The sequence below is a fragment of the Gavialis gangeticus genome, unplaced genomic scaffold, assembly GCF_001723915.1.
Source record: "Gavialis gangeticus isolate Ggan-Ray unplaced genomic scaffold, GavGan_comp1, whole genome shotgun sequence".
NCBI classification, from domain to species: domain Eukaryota; kingdom Metazoa; phylum Chordata; order Crocodylia; family Gavialidae; genus Gavialis; species Gavialis gangeticus.
The window spans coordinates 41501493-41524594 of record NW_017729008.1 but is presented as its reverse complement, the minus strand read 5'-3'; the positions used below and the strand labels follow the sequence as shown (position 1 = coordinate 41524594).

At 50.4% G+C, this 23102-nt stretch overlaps 1 protein-coding gene across 1 annotated transcript in view; it reads right to left on the bottom strand.

The window, feature by feature from the left end:
* LOC109292083 (collagen alpha-1(VII) chain-like) overlaps positions 1–23102 on the bottom strand; it is a 262997-nt gene that overhangs the window by 208361 nt on the left and 31534 nt on the right. Inside the window, 13 exon segments of the mRNA XM_019509339.1 lie at positions 2400–2528; positions 4368–4526; positions 6138–6257; positions 7679–7825; positions 11146–11262; positions 12347–12502; positions 13622–13738; positions 15707–15836; positions 17285–17445; positions 18360–18533; positions 20196–20289; positions 21388–21547; positions 22760–22940. Of these exon segments, the coding sequence (XP_019364884.1) occupies positions 2400–2528; positions 4368–4526; positions 6138–6257; positions 7679–7825; positions 11146–11262; positions 12347–12502; positions 13622–13738; positions 15707–15836; positions 17285–17445; positions 18360–18533; positions 20196–20289; positions 21388–21547; positions 22760–22940 (1845 nt within the window).

Genomic DNA, 23102 nt, shown 5'->3' with positions numbered 1-23102 from the left:
AGGCCCTTAACCATACAAGTAGCCCTCCTCTGGACCCTCTCGAGGTTATCCTTAACCCTCTTGAAGTGCAGTGCGCAGAACTGGATGCAGTGCTCCAGTTGCGGTCTTACCAATGCCGCATAAAGGGAAAGTATCACCTCCTTTGACCTGCTTCATCCTTCTAATGCATGAAAGAGTACAGTTGGCTTTACTGATCATTTCCTTACATTGATGACTCATGTTCATTTTGGAGTCAACTATGACTCTGAGATCCCTTTCTGCTGCTGTGCTGCTTAGAAAGTCACCTCCCAATCTGTGGAATTGGACCCCAAGACACTCGGTTCCCACGGGCTCTTGTGACTGCATCCCAGGAGACCCGGGTGCTGCTGCTCGTTACATCTGATCTTTGGTGATTCTTTTTCCATAGATGCAGCACTTTGCACTTATCTTTGCTAAACTGCATCCTATTCTGCTCTGCCTACTTTCCCAATTTGTCCAAGTCCACCTGAATCTGCTCCCTGCCCTCCAGTGTGTTTACTTTGCCCCATAATTTGGTGTTGTCCATGAATTTGGACAGAGTGCTTTCCATCCCCTTGGACAGTTATTTCACCTTTTCCGTACAGCTATTACGTCCTTCCTTATATCATCTTTGCTGCAAGCTAAACACACTTAATCTATCAACCTGTACTCATAGGGCTTTCCTTCTAACCCATTTGTCACCCATCTCTGGACAGGGGTGCTCAACTCCCAGCCAAAGCTGGCCTTCAGAGCCATGTAATCTGGCCTGAGGGTCTCCTCACAGGTCTAGAAATTTAGCAGCAGGGAATCAGTGGCAGCATTAATCACCACTCCCCTGATACCAAGTTTTCAGACCTGTGGGCAGTCCTGTGGGCCAGATAGCATGGCCCTGAGTGACAGATCAGGTGTGCAGGGGGGCAAGAAGCTGATCAGAAGCACGGGGCAGTAAGAGGCCTGATCACAGCGCTTGAGGCCAAGTTGAGACCACATGGGACACAATCAGGTACATGTGGCAAGTGAGGGCATCAGATCTGGCTAGGTGTGGTGCAGGCCTGATCTGGGCATGCAGGGCCAGGTAGGAGTGATGCAGGCCTGATCTGGACATGCAGCATGCAGGGCTGGATCCAATCTTGTCACATGCACTGGTCTTATGCCACTCATCCAGTCCTTGGGGGCCAAAAGCTTGAGCGACACTGGTTTAGTTTGCCTCCCTATAGCTGCTGTGCCAACAAGACTGTAACACATCGGGGTCCCAGCGGTGGCCGTGATGCTCCCCGGTGGCTCTGCAACAATGTCCCCACTCTGTCCCTAGGGTACCCTCCTGTCTCACCTGCCACGTCTAGATGGACATATAAATTACTAGGGAGGCTGCTCATGAGCTTTTGCATAGCTCCGGTCCCAACCACCCCCCCACCATTAGGGTCCCCGGCACCCTACTGGTCCTCACTGGTCCCAGGCCCCTGGCTGGCCCTCTGTAGTCAGCTATGCCTGGCAGGGCACCCAAGGCCTTAAGGGCTAATTGCACAGCTCCAAATCCTCCCCTTTATCAGGCCCCATGCCACATGAGTGTTACAGGTATGTTGTCCCTCTGCTGGGGCTTTGGCCTCCTTAGCCTCTGCCCCTTCAATCTTGCTAGGCCTTCTAGCCTAGGACCACTGAATTGGACCTGGCTTTGAGGTACTAGCTTCATTTGTCCCTTCCAGTCACCAGACCCCTGGCTTCTGTGTGCTTGAGCCTGCCAGGGCTCAAGGCAGTCGAGTACCCCCTGGGCACTAATGAGGCCTCTTTACTTCCCCTTCCAGCCTCACCCCAAACCACTGGTAGAAAACAGTAACATAAACACAAGCCCCTTCACTCACTATTACAGCATCCTGGGCTCAACTATTCCTGCCGGCAGTGGGCGCAGGCAGTCAGACATCTCTGGGTGGCTCTCCTGAGCAGGATTTCCTTCCCCTAGGGCTGCCAGGGAGAGTAACCCCCCTAAGCCAGCTTCACCTGCGGGCTTATGAGCTCCCAGGGCCCTGCCTACATCTGGACAGCAATCAATGGCAGTTGCCTAATTGCTCTATTATCTTGTTGCCCCAGTGACTGGCAGGTGTGGTGCCCTGCCTAGCCTGCAGCGCTCCCTGGCTAAACTGCTTCTTCCCTTACAAAGACTAAAGAGCCAACAGCTGGACTCTATGGGATGAGTCTAACATTGGTAGAGGCTCATACTCTTAGCACTGAAGGTCGGGTGGAGACTGCCACAGAGCCCAGAAAGCTACACGAAAGGCCTCTCCCATGGCTATGAGATCTTTCAAGTGGGCTAGTGGCTTAAATGCACTCCATCTGCACAGAGCCTTCTGTGCTCCCAACCAATCAGTGCACCATGAAAACAGACCGAAGAACTACTCTCTGCTCACCTCCGTCTGCTCCTGTTGGGCTCCAGGTGATTTTGTATTTGGTGGCTGCAGCTGTGACGCTCCATGCGAGAGAAATGGATGTGCTTGTGTAGGACGTCACCTTGAAATTGGACACATAGCCAAGTGGAGCTGCAACAGAAAGCAACATGAGCTGGTTTCCTGATTAATGCTGCATTCAGTAAATGCCAGCACCCATCAGGCCTCTTGTTGCTAATGGCATGAGAAGCAGGGGCCATTACGGTCAGCAATTAGTCTCTCTGTGCCGCTCTGTTCCATCCAGGGATGTCACCCTGAAGATATTCTTCCTGTGAAATCATAGCACAGATCCACAAGTGGAGTAAATCAGTGTAACGCCACTGGTTTCAAGGCAGCTATGCTGATTTCCACCATTCAAGGATCTAGACTGACTGCGAGCACGCTGTAAACTATATACCATATTTTCTCATGTACAAATACACACCTTTTCCTCAAAAACCAGCTGCTGGGAAACTGAATGTGCATTATATGGAAGAAATACGGTAAAAGCAGTTTTCCCCATTTACCAGGCAACAGTAAAAAGTTAAATCTGCAGCAATCCCTGGAGATTAACACAATGTGCAGGTGTGGCCCCTTATCTGCTGCTCCCCAGTTACTTACTACAAGAAACAATCTTTTTTAATTCATTCTACCTTTAAAAAATAAGGTGTATATTATATTCAAGGGAGTGTGATATACAAGGAAATATGGTACCTGGGTCAGTGTTTTCCATGATCTCTTCTCATTTCCCAAATTAGCTTGGATTAGGTTGGGTGAGAATGTGGGTGGGAGATACCACGAGAAACCCTGAAGTGTTGGAGACCCTGTAGGCAGTGAGGGACTGAGACCATAGCAGGAGGATAGCCTCATCTTTGGGATGAAATACAACCCCACAGTCCTGGCTAGTGCTGATCACTATTGGTTCCCATGGCTTGGTTTTTTAGTATTGAACTCTAATTACCTTGTGCCTTCCCCTGCACACATATGGACTCATCCCCACATGTTGCCAAGGTGGCTCAGGCTCATGTGCCCTGACCTTGCTGGATATTATTCCCTTGGTTCATCACTCATAGGAAGCAGCTCACCTATTTAAGGGGCTTACAAGGAAGTCTCTCCAGGATGCTGAACATCATGTCTCCCTGTTCTCTCCCTCACCTCCTGTTCCCTCCCTTCCTAGCACAAGCCTAATTTCCTGTTCCTAGCCACATGGCCTCTGCCTCATGCTCTGGATCTTCACATTTGGGCTTTTGACCTCTGGCTGTTATCTTAGCTCCAGCTTCTGGTGTTACAGTCATAGAAAATGAGGGCTTGAAGGGACCTCAGGAGGTCTCATCTAGTCCAACCTCCCACTCAAAACAGGACCATCCCCAACTAGGTCATACGAGCCAAAGTTTTGTGTAGCCACAACTTCAAAACCTCCAAGGATGGAGACTCCACCACCTCTCTGGGTAGCCTGTTTCACCTAGTGAGAAAGTTTTTCCTAATATCTAACCTAAACTTCCCTTACTACAACTTGAGACCATTGTTCCTCTTGACCCTTGGATCAGTGCCATAGCTACCTGCTTTATATTCTGGCTGTGGCTGTCAGACAGGACTGCCCAAACCTCAGCCCTGATACTGTGGTTTGTTAGCCGTGAATGTTTTTTCTCAGTTTCTGTAGTATGACACTACCCTGTGTTGCCAAGTTCTACTCCAGCAAGAACTGCATTTCAGCAGTGGATGGACACAGCAGTCGATGGACAGATCGGGTTGCTTTGGAATGAGAGGTGTTGACTGTAAACCAAATGGTTTCCAACCACTACTGATTAGGCTATATACGCCCTCCCTACAAAAAAACAAAGATTTTGTCTCAGGTGCTTTTTGTTGCTCTGGTTACTGCCAGTTCTCACAGGAGCCATCAATTCCTGGGCAGGGACAGAGGCCATGTTCCTTCAGCAGTGCATACGTACTCACATGTTCTGGCTGAAGTTATGATCCCAGGTCCCTCCACTGAACCAAAGAGCACATAGAGGGAGATGACATACTCCGTGTCATGGGCCAGGCTTCGGAGCTGGTAGGTTGTGACGGAGCTGTTCACAACCGTCTGTCGCAGTCGGTCTCGACCAAAGAATTCTGTTGAAGGGAGGAGCCAAAAGGAAGGAGGAGTCAATGGCTTTGTGGGTGGGGACAGTGGGGGGAACCAGTGAGTCTTGTCTCCTACCTGTGAAGTGGCCTTGATAGTTCATTTGTGTTTCCTTTGAGGAAGTGGCCCCCATAGAAACATCACAGAAAACTTCTACATGGTGAGGGTTTTGTAAGGCATTCCAAGAAGCAGAAGAATTAAACACCCCAGGAAGTGCTGATTAGGGGCACCTGCACACACCACAGGTTTTAATCCTCATTAAGTTAAATAAGTTTATAAAATTTAAACTTGTTTATTTTGGAGCATTGCTCAGTGTTTGCATGCACTAGGTTTTCGAATGAATTAAGCGCGGTCTCCAGCCAGTACTGCAGAAGAGCAAGATGGTCCCATGCTGTCCCCCCGCAACCTGGCACCCTCCATCCTGTGCCCTGTGCCCTGTGCCCCATGCCCTGTGCCCGTACCCATGCCACAGGGAGCTGGCAAACCGCACAAGAAAAAAAAAGGCAGAAGCAATTTGAAAGCGAAAGCAATTCAAAGGGGTGAACTACAAAAAATCACAGCCATCTAGTGGACACAGAGGCTCATTGTACGTCTTTGAGTGCCTTTGCATTTGCATGCAATGAATCCATGAAAGCAATGCTTTAATTCCTAGTGAGCCAAACTAAACTACATCTGAGGAGTTTTACTTTAATGCGCCAGAAAGACTTTTAAAGTGTCCAAAAATCCTGCTTGTGCAAACAGTCACTCAGTTGCAGTGCTAGAAAGGGCAAAAAACGTGCTGTGTACAAAGGCCCTAGAAGGGCTTGACCACAAACCCCAGCTTTCCAAACTTAACCAGTTTCTACCAACAACCCCCCACCCCCCCACCCCAAGTGGACAGGACTGCTTTGAGGTGGACGGAGCCAGGGCTGCCACTAACTTGCAGCATGTATAGCCTCTACATGGGAAAAGCCACTGATCAGAAGCATGTGGGCTATGCCTCTGCTCAAGTGGCCCTGTTCTCAGCACCTGCATGCCTGTTTTTGTTAGGGGGACAGGGCTGGAAAAGGCTAAGGTGGGACTTCTGTGCCCCTCATATGCCCTGCGCCACTCACCACTCCAGTATAAGTTAGTGCAGCCTCTGGGATACTCTAATTTATTCTCTGCTTCTCTCAGGCTCTTTTGGGATCCTGATAAAACACTGGAAAGGCCTAGTGCAACACACTCTGACCTCATCTCTGGTACTGGGCACTGACTCTAATGTGGATGCAGAAACCTGGCACAAGCCCACCCTGGCTGGAGCAAGGCCTCTTATACAGGGGCCAGCTGTAAGACACCCACTTAAAGGGCCCATATTTGGTGCCAAGGCAGAATCCCATGGTTCTTTACATAGACCCAGAGTTAGGCCAAGAGCTTGCAAGGTAAGAGTCCCTGGTGTCAATGCAATGCTCAGGGGATGTGGGCATATCAGCAGTGAACCAGCTTTCCAGGTATCTGCAGTGCCCTGGCTCAATGTGCTTGCAATGTCAGCTCTCATGCTGCAGTGATGCTGGAAGACGAGTGGGCCAGGGGGGAATTGTATGAGATATAGATTAGGTTATCTCTACATTTGTCTCTCTCACCTGGAGTTGGACCCCAAGCCACTCGGTACCCACTGGCTCCCGTGACTGCATCCCAGGAGACCCGGGCACTGCTGATCGTTATATCGGCCACTTTCAGAGCCTGGACAGAACTTGATGGCACTGTGAGAGACAGATCCAGGCAACATCAGGCAACAAGTCCAAGGCACCACCAAAGGAAAGCCTCCCATTGACTTCACGGGGCTGCGTGTCAGGCCCCAAGTGACACACAAACAGCTGCAATGCACCAGGCGGTTGCATGCATGAGATGAGAGGGGGAAAGCCACACCTGGGGGATATTAGTTATGGGATGACTGTGACTGACCAGGACAAAGAGGAGCATAGGTAAGCCTGGACTCAGGCTTGTGTAGAAGACAACAGAATACTAAACAACCACAATACAATCAACCATGAGTCCCGTCAACTCCAAACTGTCTCCTGGTGTGCTGTTAATTCAGAAGCATCCTAGGACTCCTATAAGTCTTTGTCATCCACATCTCCACTTGCCATCCATATTGAATTAAAATCAATACACTTCTGTGCGTGGAGCAATTACCTCCGAGGTGCAGTGTCTTTAAGCTGTATTGTATTTCCAGTCGTGTAAATTAAAAAATGCACAGTACACATTATTCAGCGGTGATTGCTAGCGGATGATTGCCTTCAGGTCATTTGGATTGCAATGCACCAACATGGGAGGGTGGTTCATACACAATAGTATGGGTACGAATAGTAGTAAGCAGGCCATTTCTTGGGAGACCGGGTGATCTCACAGCCACCCTGGGGTAGGTCCCAATAAATGTGGTTGTGGTTGGCCATTCTCCTGCTTTCAGGTTTCATGCCAACAAGCAGTGCCCTAATAGTCACACCCACGGATCTCACAAAAGACAGGTACTAACACCATGCCAGTTTTTTTTTTCTGATGGAAACTGAGGCTTGGGGAGGTGAAGTGACTTGTGGGAGATGACGAATGAGTCACATTTCCTGGGTTCCTGCTCCCACCATGATCTAAGGTAGGGAATGCCAGGATCATGCTGGCTTCCTTCAACAGACACTTGTTCTCCATCCCAAGTTACTCTGCTATGGGTCACACCAGCTCTACTCATCCTCCCTCCCTCCCATGCCCCAATCCCTCTGGATCCCCCATCACCCTTCCTTTCAGCTAGATATGACATGTCGGACTTCTCTACCCCATCTCCATGCTACACAGGGGAATGAAACCACGAGCCAGGCCTCATCTGCCCTCTCTTGACCCACACATGCCAAATCCTGGAAAGGAGGGACTTGGCATGACTGTGAGCGTGTTGCACGAGGAAGGCCTGCAGCATTATTCAGAACAGCATTATCATGCAGAACAGCACAGGGGCCTTCACTCAAGGCCACTAAGAGGAGCTATATCACCCCTTTGCAACGTGCTGGCGTAAGCGTTCAAGGATACCGCCTGGCATAGCCTGGAGACTGTGTAGGCAAACCTTCCCCCATCTGCTCCCCTCCACTCATTCTTCTAAGCTCATCCCCTTCTCACTTGCCTGCTGTGGGGTACTTACAGGTGGTTGCCTTTCTGCTCACCACAGGTCCTTCTATGTCCCCAAAGACGGGGTTGATGGTGACGGTGTACTCTGTGCCAGGTTGCAGCCCCTGGATCATGTAGTAGGTGTAAGTGGCATCCAGGTTCACATTATGGACACTGCCCTCTGAAGGGAAGAGACAGAGGGGGTGGAGTATATGGGAGTCAAGCTTTAGGGGCGGTCATGAGGGTCCCTTCTCCATGCTTATGGCCCCTAAAATACAGCAGAATGTCACCCCCCTCCCCAGTGGCATACGCTGATGGTCATCCATATTACATCAACCTGAGCGTGCGATCAGGTCAACCCACAAAGGGTGAGCGTAGGAGAAGGATGTGCTTGTGACTGAGGTACTGGGTTGGGACCCAGGAGATCTGCCACAGGCTCTCTGTGGAACTGGAGGTCTCTCCCCTGCCTCAGTTCCACCTTCGTAAAATGGGGGAAATAGTATTTCTTTGCTCCGTTTGCCTATGTAGGTTGTAAGATCTGCTGGGAAGGGACTCTATTTATGGGGCCTAGCCCAACAGGCGTGGTCTGGCTTGGGGCCATGAGGTGGGAAGGTAAATACCAGCAATGGCACATGACAGCTTGATAGACATAGTCTGGTCTACCATAACCCCCCCGTGGGTCTTTGAGACATTACAGCAGGGCTTCTCAACCTTTTTAGACTTGAGGCACAAGGCTCACGGCACTCCCTGTTGAGGATCGCTGTGCTGCAAAGACCAACCCAGTACAAACAGCCTAGATTAGCTAACTAAATACAAGGGCTCTGGAGGACTTTGATGAGCACAGATGCAGCCATAAAGGGGAAAATGATTCAGCGTGTCTAGGGGGCTGCCTGTGCGCTAAGCACTGTTCAACATGCAATATGGCCCGCAGCTCCCAATGTTAAGTGCAAGAGCTGGGGAGAAACCGAAGCGCTTAGAGATGAAGCCATTTCCCCACGGTCACCGAGGGACCGCAAGTGGCAGAGCCAGGATTAAGAAGCTGTTACCCTAAGACTTCAGACCAGTGTTCACGCTGCTAGGAGAGGTGGGATCTTGTACCACCTCGGGAAAGATCTGGGCTTTGCTCCTAGTTCAGGGATTTTCTTCCCCTGGACTGATGAGGAGGTCAAATGCTTCGTGCCTGCTGGAAGATGGGGTTCGTTCAGGTGATCGGAAAGGGTCCCAGTGGGAGGGGAGAGCTGTCAGCGGGCTCCTGTCTCATCTCATTTTGCTGGCAAGATGGTTCCCATGACATGAAGCTGAGGAAGGGTCTTGGGCAGGACAAGTAGGGGTCAGCCATGACTTCAGGGAATAAGAAAAAACCACACGCCCCTCTCTCCTAAGCATCCCCAGAGTGACAAGATATGTAATCCCACAGGGAGCCATCCAGTCATGCCTGGAAGGGCCTTGTCCATCCCGGTTCCTGGAGGGTCTCCCCCCTGCTGTGGATATAAAACCAAGGGCTGCTATTTTTCTGTCCATCACTGGGGGGTGCCACATCCCCATTTTCCATGCAGCTAGCACTACAGACTCCCTTCCCCCCTCCCAACCCTCCTCCATCCACATTCTCGCCACATCCGCAGTTAATTTATTTTTATCTATTCTCCGTCTTGGAACACGGAAAAGAAAAATCAGCCCTGTCCTGGGAGACGCACTGACTGGGGAGAACAATTCAGGGTAGAAGCGGAGGGGATCATGCCTCTGAAACCCTCCTATAAGCAGGGTGGGGGGCTGATCTCGAGGTGTCATGCCCAATCATGTTCATCATGGGGACGGGAGTGTTTCTGACCCATGCCAGAAAATGCCCCCGGTCCTTTCTGGGAGGATGCTACCAACTTGTGAGTCCGGGCAACTAGGGGGTTTTCCAGTGTATTGCTATTACTTGCACAGACAGGTTGCACAAACACACCCCCTCTAGCTAGCAACACTATTGAGGACCTACAACACCTGGGTGAGCACTTCTGACTCTCTCCAGCAGAGAGCAATGGTGATACACACACATCACATTAGTTACATACACACATGCACATGCATGCGCGCACACGCACACACACACACACACACACACAGGTCCTTATAAGATTTCCCCCCATGCTACCAAGAAGCAGGGAGCAATAGTGTTGCCAGCAGCGTGGCATTGGCCAGGACCTGGCAGGGCCATGATTCAGAGTGGCCATTCGGGGCAGTACCACGAGGAGGGAAGACTGCGTACGCACGGACGGAAACAGCTCCATGTCACCCTGACTGCTGCATCTGCAGTCTGCATAATTTCAACAAAGCTCATCTAATGCCTCAATAGAAATTGAACCCTGGAGTCCTGAAGCTAAAGGAGAAACTACAGTAATCCTCCCGTCAGCACCCTTTTTTCTTTTTTTGCTGCCTCTTCTCTTCTAGGTGAGGTGATGAAAAACCAAGCAACAGCCCATCGGGTAGGAACACAGCATATGTGAAAGCAAATGATTGGTAGTATTACTAGTTGCATTGCAGCTGGCCCCAGAAATACGAGTTACCGATCTGTGCCCGGTTGCACAAGGTGCTGTACAAATACAGAGAAAAAAAGACAGTCGCTATACCACACCAATGACAAAAAGCAAGCGCTCGCCCCATATCCAGCCAAATGATATGGGAGCCAAGCAGGAGGACTGGATAAGCACCTGGCGTTTGGGCTGCCTGTTTCCATTTTGGAAGATCCACCCATGTCTAGCTTATTGTAATGAACCCCAAAAGCACCTTCCTCTCTGAGATACTACAGTGCTCTCTAGCCGTTCCTATATTACACCCACGCTGCCTAAGTTGGGTATTATCTGTATTGTACATGCTGGGCACGTCTACAAGTTCATTAATGTGCCTTAATTACTGTGCATTTAGTTTAGTACTTCTTTAATGAATTACTAACGAAATGCACAGCAACTAGAGTTATTGTGCAGCAGTGTCGGCATGCAGGTTTTCTGTCACTCTGATGCACATTAGCCTAATAACACTGCGCCGTAGGCTATTAGCACAGTTTCTAACCACCATGCTACTGTGCAGCGTTGTCAGGCTAATGCGCAATAAGCGTCTCGTGTAGACACGCCGGCTGAGAAGCTCGAGGGCAGGGGAGGAGATCTTACTCAGGGTCACACAGGGAATCTGCGATAGCACTGGGTTCCAGTTCTGTATCCTGTATTTTTAGCACGAAAAAAAATCTTGCCTTCATCTCAGACAGGGAATAATCCAGTGCCCCCCACCATGGAAAGCCCCACAGGGCAGGGAAAGGATCCTTCCTGTAATTTGGGTCAGGTTTGGCTGGTTTAGGGGATCAGGGAATGGAATAGAGATGTTGCTGGAGGCTTGTAGAGGAAGCAGAGCCCTGTTGAGAGCAATGAGGACAAAAGCAAGCAGCAAGGGGAAAGGAGGGAGCAAGTCGCTGCTAGATCACCATGAATAAAACTCCCACCCTGCCCCTGCGTCCCGATGCTGTACCTGTGGACACCCAAGTGAGCCTGTAACCAGAAGCCCCTCGGACCGGCATCCACCTGGCCTGGAGGGTGTTGGTGGTTTCATTCTGGACCGAGACGCTTCGTGTAGGCAGGAACCTCACTGGAAGATTTCAAGGGGACAAACCTCTTAGCAAAGTGCCTTTGCAACCCATGCACCTGGTGACTTTTCAGGCACTGCTGGCTGCCTCTCATTGACTTTGGCACGTCAATCAGTGGGGGTGGGGAGGGGTGTGAGAGATTTCTAAACATCCCATCGTAGCCTGTCAGCCTTAACGCAGCTAATAAAAGGCTGTTGTCTACCCGTCACTTCCAGCCAGAGAGGCAACAAAGCAAACTACTGTCACCACCACTATCTCTGGCCTGTGCCAGTCTGGTTGGATTCATGTTGAATTAATACAAAATACAAGGCAGGAGTGGAGAGGAGGCAAGTGCTGACAGATCCAGGCCCCAGTGTGGGGAGAGGGTGAAGTCTTCTTGACCTAGCAGGGGAGGTCAAGTGGTAGCATGCACAGCTGCCCTCTCCCGGACCCGTGTTGACAGGATTCACACCATGCCTGCTGGCATGAAGCCAGACCTAGCAAGCAGCAAGGAGCTCCACCTCCATGATCCTGTCTGCTGAGATGGGCACTGACGGTGACACTGGAGCTGATGCCTTCTTCTGCAGCCTCAAGAAGAGGCCAACCCTGGAGGCCAAGGAGGGGATGCGATGGCCATCAACGGCATGGCCAAAACGTGGGGGACAACTTGGTTCCCATATTTAAGCTCCTAATGGTGCCTTCCATTGCTTGCACACAGCAAGAACAGAGTTTTCTGTACCTCCACCTGATGACATAGGTCGGAGCGGAGGCTGCAATCCCCAGCAGTGAGAGCGTGCAGGTAAAGGGATGCAGGAGTGAGAGTGACAGCAGGTCTGAGCAAAATCTGAATGCTTGGATGAGCATAGGCAGGAGTCTATCAGTGTGGAAATGAACTTGCTTTGGCCCTGGGTAAGCAGGTGTGAGCATGGAAATGAGCAGGTATGAGGCCTGGATAAGGCATGAGAACATGTGTGAATATGCGAATGAGCATGCATGTCTCTTGGGTACAGCACATGGCCAAGTATAAATATGCAAATGAGAGTTTGCATATCTCATAAATGCAAATGAGAGCAACCACAATGCTACCTAAGAAGTCAAACCTCTTACATGTTCTTGCTGTCACAGATGCCGGCTGGCTCGGGCCCTCTGGATACATGGCATAGATGCTGACAGTGTATTCTTTATCCTCTTGCAAGTCAGGAAGCACGTGAGATGTGGCATCTACCCCCAAAACCTGCTCATAGGTCATCTCAGGCCTGTTTGCTGTGGGGACCAAAAGCAACAAGGACACCAGGATGAGGGAACCACATGGCATATTTACCAGGCCAGCACAGGAGACAATTTCAGCCTATGGGCCAACTACGATTTAGCAACCGCTCAGCCACAAACGAGAGCCCCCTCTCAGCAAACCCATCTTATTGTGCCCAGGGAGATATGTAGCTCCCCCAGCCATTCAAGGGGTGGCTTGGTGCATTCCTGCCAAGTTGGAAACCACGCTCCTTGAGAGGAGAAGACCCCACATGAACTGTGGACAGATGCTCTGTCTTTAAGGTGAGGTGAGGAGGACCCAGCCATCTCAATAGCTTACCAGTTGGGGCACTTGGCCCGGGGGGGGATGGGTAATCCAGTCCCTACACAGCCTGTGGGGTTTGAACTCTCATCTCCAACTTTCCAGCAAAGTGCCTTGACCATCCAGCCAGGGGTTCAGCAGGACTGAGGGGCCCTTCCCCTCTTTCCATGAGGATGGGCCACTGGGCAGCTGAGCTTGAAGGAGTCAAGCGCCACTTCCCAAGCATATGTCCTAACCACTAGGCCACTTGGTAAAGCACAGCAGAGCCCTGCTCTTCCCCATTGCACAAACTCAGCTTCCTACAATTGCTCAGCGCAGTTTTCCTCCATCTAAGAAACCTGGGCTCCTCCCAAGTGCACGCACACCCCAGACACAACTGGACCACAGCAGAGCTTAGGTGGGGGGTCATCCTGGACCAATTCTGAGCATGTGCTGCAAGCAAGAACGAGTCTCCCTGGGGATCTTTTCTGGCTGAAATGAAGGCACTTCATGAACTGAGACACCATCAGTGTTTTGGTGATGGCTGAGCACTTGGGAACACGGGCACATGTTCCACTTGGATGTCTCAAAAGTAGAAGAAGTCCTACTTCCACCTGGAGAGCCCAAATGAATTAGATGAGACCCATGCAACCTCATCCCAGCAGGCTGCTGACAACCCATTGCCCTTCCCCCTGCAGCACAAAGCACTTGCTTGGCCTTAGCAGACAGAAATGGCCGGACTCCACCTCAGCTTCCCGAACAGCTCTGCAAGACCAACCAGCTGCATGACAAGCCATGAAGCGGACCTGAAAGCCCAGGAGATCTCCACTTACATCGGGGAATGTAGATCTTGTAGCCTTCCAGCCTCCCCAGGGGAGCAGTCCAAGCTACCTTCAGGCTGAAGAGGCCTTCTTCAATGACCCGAAAATTAGTCACTGGAGGCACAGGCGCTTGAAGATACAAACACAACCCTGAGGTTAATGGGCAGCACTGCTTCCATGACTCGCAGCAAAGACACAAAGCAGAGAAATCCCCTGGATCTCCAAAGATAAGAAGACAATCTGGTGAGAACACCCTGCAGGACCCAATCCCCAACCCTCCCTTTCATACCCCGGGAGGATGCGTTGGCCCTGGGTGTGTCACCTCTTGCACGCTCATTTGCAAAACTGGGCATTGAACAGCGACTGCGCCGAAACTGCCCACGATGCACCCTTGCTTCGAATGGTGCTGAGAGCTCTGGGATACATACTCAGCTTCTCATTAGCTTTGCCCTCCTGTACAGTGCATTTGAATGTAAAACTGGCTTTGTTATCGGGACCTTCATGTGCAGCTGTACAGATCTTGCAGTCCCGCGGCATTTCTGGTAGCTCCTTGGGTTCGTAATAGTGCACTGGGTATGTTAGACTGAGGATCAGTCTTAAATACTTCTTTCTGTTCTCTGGTTTTCTTACCAAGGTGCAAAGGAGAACAATCTCCCTTCTGGGGTAAGTCTCCATGCAAGCTCTTTCTAAAGGAACCATGAAAGCAAAGAGCGGGGTGCCAGGCCCTCTTTTTCCAAGCAGGATACAGCGTGCCCATCTCTCCTGTTTTCCACCCCCAGCTTTGCTCCTTCTTATCCCACCTGCCCTGCCACATGGATGCCACGGGCTACATTACACTGAAGACCAAGCACAATCACGAACATGAAGATAAAGACATGCAATGGGGAAAACCTTGAGCAAAGGGAAGCCCAGTGTGAACCCATCAGCCACAACACCTAGATGCCAAGCTACTTCCCCAGGCTTAATGCCAGGGTTAAGAAGAGATGAGACCCCACAACCTCACTCCTACTGCAGTAACCTCCCATCTCATTCTTAGCAAGCACGGGTGAATTTGCCTTATTGAAACTCGTTCTTCATTAAGCCTGGCTGAGATCTTCCCTTTAACAGATGAACAATTAGGTATCGCTGTGAAAGGAACAGTTCTTGTTGGAGCCTGTCGGGCAAGCAGGTGAGGTGCGTCCTGCAAGACAGAGGAGCTGAATGTGTGCAGCTCCTTTGCACATCTGCAGCTCTGAAACATCTGTTTCAAGACACGCTCCATCCAGCAAAACCAGGCCCCACGGAAACAGTGGGATCAGCACCGAATGGGCCGAATTTACCCCCTTGGGAGGTTTTCAAGAGGAGGGAGGATAAGCACTGGACAGGGATAGTTTAGGAGTAAACCTGCTTCTGTGCAAGATCGTGCTGGAGGTCTCTTCTGACCCTAGATTCTGTGTCTGATGTTGGAAATGTGGTTCAAAAAGACAGAGCGCAACGTAACAGCAGAGGGACTCTACACGACTCAATATAGCAGGGAGGCAAGCCCAAGAAAGCGATGGAAAATGTGTCTTAACTAGAGTAAAATGTGAGTTAGACGTGTAAAAAGCAGCCACTATCCTGCCAGTCTGATGATGATCGTGAGTGGATTCCCCACGCTGCACTGGGACCACGTTCCTGGCAACAGGTGCTTACTCTGTTGGGTTTGTGTATAGGGCCAGGATAGGGTCTATGAGCCACTTGAATAGTGCATATGGGGAACAGACAGCCATGCATAGGCCTATCTGTTCCCATCACGGGGATGGATTTCTTCCTTGCAGGGATATGTGGAGCTCAGCGCAATAATGCCTTGAAATCACCAAGTTTCTATTCCCACAAACTCTTCTGTGTACGCCCAGCCCTGAGCCCTCCTAGGACCCATTGTACAGAGCTTTGTAAAATCCCGAGGTAAGAGCACTCACCTGTTTTCAGGCCCTCAAACCAGATATCACCAGTGTCTGGGTCATTAAACCAAGCAATAACAGCCCCTTCTGGTACTACCTGCAGCATCCCTATGCCAGCTCTTTTACACCCCAATACATAAATGCAAAATAAGGGAGACATATCCAAGGACAGACTCACTCGTCTTCCCTTTGACAGTCATCGACTCCCTGGGGGCATCTGGGTAGATGGCCTGGACTGTGAAGAAATACTTGGTGTTGGGCTTCAGGTCTGGCACCAGCACGGTGTTCTTGTCCCTGTCCACGACGATCTGGGAAAGAGGAGAGAGGGGCGCTGCTGGGCAAGGGATCTTGAAACGGAGGCTGGCTCTGGTGAGCAATGAGTCAGGGCCCAGTGGGGCAGATGCAGTCCCAGGTCCCAGCTGGATGAAACTGGGCAAATCAGGCTGTTGTGCATCAGAGAGAGGCCCCCCATGCTGGCTATACAAGCTCAGATCAGACTGCAGTGAGCTGTCTGCGCAACGGTGCCCCTGTCTTGCTCGGAGCTCCTAAACCTCATGGGTTCTGCACCTCTGGCTTGGGTCCTCCTGCCTGCTCCTTCCTTGGACCTCCCAGCGTGGTAAACTGCTTGCCCTGACCATGTCTCAGTCTTGACCTTTGGCTTGTTATGCTGGACTAGGATGCATAGCCAACTTGACCTTAGCTTCCACGTGGGTAAACCCCTGACCTAGTGTGGTCCACTCGGAGAAACCATCGACATCCCGGTCCTTTACACAGTGAGCTACACAACTCGGCGAAGGGAACTGGGAGGGTTTTGCTAGGAAGTCAGCAAGAAGTTGAATCCCTTGGACAGTAGGATATGTCCTCAGCTGCTCTGGCAAAGATCAGGAACTTCTCTGTCAGCTCCCCATATCTGGTCTTCTGCTATCCAGAAGCACGTGGTGGCACCTTTAAGACTAGTGGTGGCACCTTTAAGACTAATAGGCTAGCCACCTCTCTGCTCATCACAATTAAGGGTATAAAGGGTTTCAACAGATCTGTCTAGTCTGGTCTTTGATAGGGCTGTTCACATCCCAAGGATTAACATAGTATGGAGGGGAGGGAGACAGTCTCCGAGGATAGCCCAAGGAAATCCAAGGGGGCAAAAGACTTAATCCTCAAACCCTGCTAAATCCAACAGGAACCCTTCCATTTACTTCTATGGGCCTCAGGCCGAGTGCCTAGTGAAAAGCAAGGGGCTGCTACTGGGAAAGGGATCACTTTGGCCATGTTTTTTCCCACGTTTTCTTCAGATTGTAATGAAGTTGTGCTTGTGATGGCAGAGGCTATAAAGGGCAGCTGGCGTAGAAATGTGGTCTCTGGCCTGTGCAGCAAAAAGAGTTTAACTGGTTTGCCCAAGGTGAGCTGGGGTGTCTGTGGCAGAGACTAGTCTCAAACATCAGCGTGCCTTATCCCTGAGGGCCCATGAGGCTTGGGCAGATATTTGACCTTGCTTTCCCAAGGTGATAACCTAGACCTGGGCCTTTCAGATTAGTCATGGGCTGGAAATTGAGCTTGTATAGCTCAGAGGTCTGCACGGGATACCAGCAGAAGTTCAGATGTTTGCCTGGGCCTTGCTCCAGGGCCTAAGCCAGTGGCAATTGGAAGCGCTTGGCACCCCTGAAAGCCAAAACAAATGCCCCATATAGGCACAAGTCATCAGCTTGGTGTCGGGGGAGGAAGGGGAGCGAGTCTCTGTGCAAGGTGAGCGCAGCCCTACCTGCCGCTGGTCCACAGGACCAGGCTGCCCAGCAGCTGAGAGCGAACGCTGGAGGACGAGGTATTCCGACACCTTCCCCGTGGCAGGCGTCCAGGTCAGCCTCAACGAGCTGTAACTTTGCTCCGTGACCAGCAGATCCCGAGGGCCAACGATCCTCTCAGCTAAAAGCAGGCAGGGAAAGAAAAACTGCCTGACATGCCTGGTGAAGAGTAGGGCCAGACAGTCAGCACCAGCCAGACCTTTTATGAGCCCAAGTGCCATTTTGGTTTCACAGGTGGCCTTGCCGGGAACGCATGACCGAGGCGAGCCGGTTCCTATGCAGGCTAGAAGGATCTGGACTCTGCTTTTGTGCCTGGATCCAAAGATTTCCTCCTCTCCTCATGGAGACATCCTAGGGTGCTTGTACACGTTACAGAGAACAGAAGAGAGGGCAAAACCCTTCTACAGGCATTTACCAAAGGACCACAGAAATTATCCTAAAAACCTGCACAAATTAACAGAGCAAGGGTGCCTTCCACTCTCTTCATTTCTAGCCATAGGTAGGATGCTGCTATAGGGTGGGAATTACTATTCAACAGGATGGTCCTAAAGACTGGAGAAGGAAATAGAAAATGGCACAGCTCCTCCAGAACTCAGAGACGGAGGCACGCTGGTGGCTGAGATGTCTCTGGGGTGTAGGGCAAAGCATCAGCGCACAGATACTCCCCCAGGTCCTCTTGCCTAAGCTCACCCTCTGCATGGGTTGGAGCTAATGTCCCAGGAAAAGGGTTTTCCAGCTACTTTCCACTATTCCACCCAGTGCCTTCCCCTGCCATGCTGCGCTTTGCAGGTGGATCGTCTCCATGACCTGGTGTCACCACGTGGACTGCAGAAAGCTAAACGCAGCTGAAGATACGTGACTGCTGCCTCCTGAACAACAAAGCCAGGTGCATCAGGATCTGGTTGCCCTTCAAGGGCCACAGATGTGAAAAGATGGGGTGTAGGGGCCCAGATGCAAGGATCCAGATGTGTGTAGGAGTCTCGGGATGGCAACAGGGGCTGATTCAAGGAATGGCATAGGGGAGCCCAGACTTACCATTCACAGTCATCTTGGCCGGCCGTGGGGGCTCTGAGGCAGTGAAGCACAGCCTGCGGGAGAGTTTGGGGGACAGGTTATGGAGCAGGTGGAAATCCTCCGCATAAAGCACGTGTTCCTCCGTGGGCTCTGAAGCTATTTTCTTCAGCTCGCTCTTATTGGCGTTCTTAATTCCTAAGCATGCAGGGAAAGAAAGCAGGTCTCAGTCTCCACTCACACTCCCGTGCAGAGCACGGGGACACCGTTACCCAACTAGAATAGCAATGTCTGACCCACAAGCGGATTTAGGATTTTGAAAAGGCGGGTGCAGATAGTGTGGTGCATCATCCCATATAGCACAACACGTTTGTCTTACGTTAAAGGAAAACTAGAAGCTTTTAGGGGCTGGGTATTACTCAGTCGAAGAGCAAAGCAAAAGCAAATGTAGCTTTATTAGAATGTGCTCTCATTTGCTAAATTCTATGTAAAGTTTAAAAAAAAGGCAGCAACCTCAGTAAAAATAGCCAAAATATATCATTTCATTAGTCCTGCAGTCATTAGAGTTAAATGTGCTTTTCTTATTCAGAGTCATAAAACAAAATCTAGCCTTCTTGAGCATCTTGACAGTGCATCCAGCACTCCATTGCCAGTCATTTCCACACCCGGGTTAATGTTCACCTGAGTTAATGTCACCAGGCCTGAGAGAAGATTTTTAGCGGGAGCTAAAAACCAGTCTGCAGGGCTGTGAAACAGAAAAGACGCATTACCAGGAATGGCTAACAGCAGCATTGCAAAAGAAAGGATAGTTTGAATAGTGGAACATCGAGCCCATTAAAACAGAGAGAGGGTCATTAACACCTGTGGAGTGGAGAGAGATTAGCAAGAATCAGTGAGATGGCAATGAGCCACAAGTCAGGTGACTCACCCACTGCTGCCTGAATAGAAATGCCACTTCCCCTTCCAGGCAGTTGGTTTGAAGGTTTGGGTGAAGCAGGAATCAAAGCAGGGTGCAAATGCACCACTGCACCCCCCTGCATCTGCCCCTTCTGACCACCTTTTGTGTTGCATGGGAGTAAATGAAACATCCCTTTTCACCCCAACAGAGAGGGCTTTTCACTCCTTACTAAGGTCCCCTCCAAAATGAGCTGAAAAGGGACACAGAACCATGCTGGGTATTCAGCAGTGTACTGCTATTACCTGGCACAGTCTGGACTGCAAATAATTAAATTTCTGTGCGCGCAGTTGAAACTGAAAGATTAAGATTTTTTAAAAAGTTACTTCGGGTTGACCTGAACCAAAAATGCTGTTTCCTAACCAAAAAAGAGCAAATTGGACAAAAAAAAAGGTTTGGTTTTGGGGTCAAACAGAATGTTTTGCCCAACTTCAAACAAAGGAGTTGATTTTGGTTTGGGAGGAGAGTGAAACTTTTTTACATTTTAAGATTAATTTTAGCCAATTTGGTTGCAAACCACCATCTGCAAATGAAAAATCACTTTGAGAAGGCGAGTGCAAAATGGCTTGGCTTTTGGGGACACTTTTGTTTTTGTTTGGTTTTTTAGAGAGAAATTATATGCTGGTGTTGACCTTTGACCTGAGTTAATGAATAGTTCTGCTCAACCCAACTGGATTTTTAAACACACTATTCATCAAAAAAACCCAAACAACTCACCCTGCTCTAATGCAGACCTCTCTGCTGTCCTCTGCTCAATTCTTCTATAGGATTTGGTAGCATGCATGCAGTACTGAGCGGCACATATTCCATGCTATATTCCAATACTCACTGGTGAACAGCCTGTTTTGTACATGTGATTGTCTTTGGGTGAGGTGCAAAGAGGTCGTCATTACTACTATACGTACCCACAGCAAACACTGTAACTCCTGCGTCCTGCAGTGCTACAGCTGCATCTTCAACAGAATCGGCAGAGTCCCCGTCGGTTATTAAAATAACTATCTGCAAAGCAGCAGAGTTACAGCCAGATAACAAGGTGTTGAACATGAGCAATTTGCAGCGTGTACCAGGAGTGACTGACACGCTCTGCTGGCTGATGATCCTTAGAGAGTGTGATTAGGAAGGAACCGGGCTGACAGCCCTGGAAAGCAGAGGCAGTTTGCTTATCTGCAGAACAGGTATCAGAGGCAGGCGATCTTCCTGCCCCATGCACCTTCTGCTCCAGAGGGAAGGGAGCTCTGACCCAGGAGAGAGAACGGTTTCAACTCAACGATCCCATACATAACAGAAGTACTAAGAAGCCCGGGATTCCAGCTGCACCAAAGACACCAAACACTTGGCCATCAGCATCATCCCACTGAGCCATCAGATAGGAGCAATGTCCATCTGTAGCCAGACTGGAGTGATGGCCAAAGTCAGCAACTCTTTATCCCACAAGTCCTTCCTCTGGGTAGGACCCTCCTGGGAGATTTTGAGTGTCTGCATGCTGACAAGATTGGACTCAAAAAGGAATATAAAAACCCCTTTCCTATCTAGGGAGCACGTGGTTTTTTGGTTAGTGGAAGCAGATGTCTAGGACTAACGTCAAAACAATAAGCCACAGAAATGAGAGCGCTGATGCTATAAGGCAGTGCAGCAATGGCACTCTCATCACCCCCGTGCCCTGCTGAACTCTGTGCCCGAGACCAGGTACACACAATCCCGCAGTGGTGTCACCCACCCAGCAAGGCTTTTTGTCCCTCTCTAGTGCCAAATCCAGGCATACACAGTGTCAATCTACTATTGTCTCTGTGTTTCAACATACAAACAAGTTACCCTGGGGCTAGAGGGGACAGGACTCTCCGGGCACTCCAGGTACTCTGTGGTTCCTGACCATGTGCACACCTTTACCCCATGGTAAATGAAAGTTAACCCACAGTAGTTTAATCCTCAGTGAAAGAGGGGTAGTTATCTACTAGGAATTATCTTCCACTTACCACTAGGCCAAAGCACCAGCTCCCTGTTCCTTCAGCTCAGGCACCAAAGGCTCCTGTATTTAGAGACAGAGGTCCTGGGTTGCCTCCATACTGATGACCAGGGGGGCCATTCTGCAGTTCTCACCTTTGCTGCATCGTCCCTCGACGCCGCTGGGTGGAACACTGTGCGGGCCACAAATGTCAGGGCGTCCCCCATTTTCACATTTCCCCCTTTGAACAAGAGGTCCCGAACGGCCTCCAGCACCTCTTCAATGGTGGTGGAATCTGCCAACTCTATCCCCATCCTGAAGTGGTAAACAAGGGGATCATGAACAAAAGGTTCATTATCCCGATGAAATGCCAACTCGATCCCCGTCCTGGGAGTGGTAAACAAGGGGATCGTGAATGAAAGGTTCATTATCCCGATCAAATGTCAACTCAATCCCCATCCTGGGAGTGGTAAACGAGGGGATCATGAATGAGAGGTTGAATCGTCATTATCCCTGTGAAACACAGCAGGGATTGGGCCATGCAGCTTCTCCCACTTCTGAAAATGAGGTGGGCTCCACGTCGGTGAAAGAACCTCACACCCTAATGGACCTGCCCTTTGCGCTGCCCTTCATGTAACAGTGACCGGGTGCCAACCAGCTGCCTATTCCTCAAGTGGAGCCTGTCTAGGAAGCAATCTGCAAATGACTTGTCTCTCCATCCATGCTTGGCTCTTATTATGGGAGAAGTGGAGATGGGCGGTGGAGTACAGAAGGGTGGGACCCTGAAAACAGGTAGTGATGGGATGGCTGCTGGTGGACTTCCCAGCTTTGTTTCTGCACTGCCTGAGCACCCAGATGCAGCAAGGGGTGGTCTGGGGGGTCAGATCCTGAGGGTCAGCAGAGTTTGTGGGGGCAAGCTGGTCAGCTGCTGGGGTAGATGATGAGCAGGTACGGGCTTGTGATGGACATGCCTTCAGGGCTATCTACAAGCCATTCTGCCACACAAGGACACCACCATACCTAGGTGCTGCTAAGGCTGCCAGGACTCTGGCATTTGATGGGATCTTCTACTCCCATCCCCAGCATTTCCGAAGGCATCTTTCCTTGTTAAACTGCAGTGGGCCTTTTAGTGGATTATGAGCCACGCTGACAAGCCCCCAGCTTCAGACACAGGCAGAGATGAAAGCTTTAGAGCAGCGATTCTCAACCAGGGGGTCACAGAGTCCTTTAAAGGGCGATGCAGGGTGCCGCACAATATCAGCACTGGGAGGTGTGCAAACGCCTACACGTGATCCACAAGATAAATGCAAAGATTTCAAATCACAGTCCAGGGTGTCAAAACCACTCTGGCCTGTTGTGGTCTTTCTGATGCTTTGCAACAGAAGCATCGCCCTGGTATTTTTCTGTATTCAAGAACAAGAGCTGTCATTTCCCAAGTCTATTGAGGGGGCCCCTGAGTCTCAAGAAGGTTGCGACCCAGTGCTCTAGAGACTCTGCATGCCAGTGGGAAATGAAGGGTCAACCCACCTTGGCTTCTCACCATAAAGTGTCACGCCCAGCCGAACGCCCGCCTTCCCCAGCACCACGCTTGCGAAGGTCCGGATGACGCTGTCGATGAAGTCTTGGATTGCTCGGAAGTCCTTGTCCCCAAGGGCCTGGGATCCTCCAATGAGGAACAGAATATCTGCCACCTCTGCTGTCCCACACACTGCAGGAAGAAGGATAAACATAGGTGAGGTCCACTCCGTAGAGCTTGGGACAGAATCAGAAATTATAGAAAATGAGGGTCAGAAAGGACCTCAGGAGGTCGCATCTCGTCCAACCCCCTGCTCTAAGCAGGACCAGCCCCAACTACATCATCCCAGCCAAG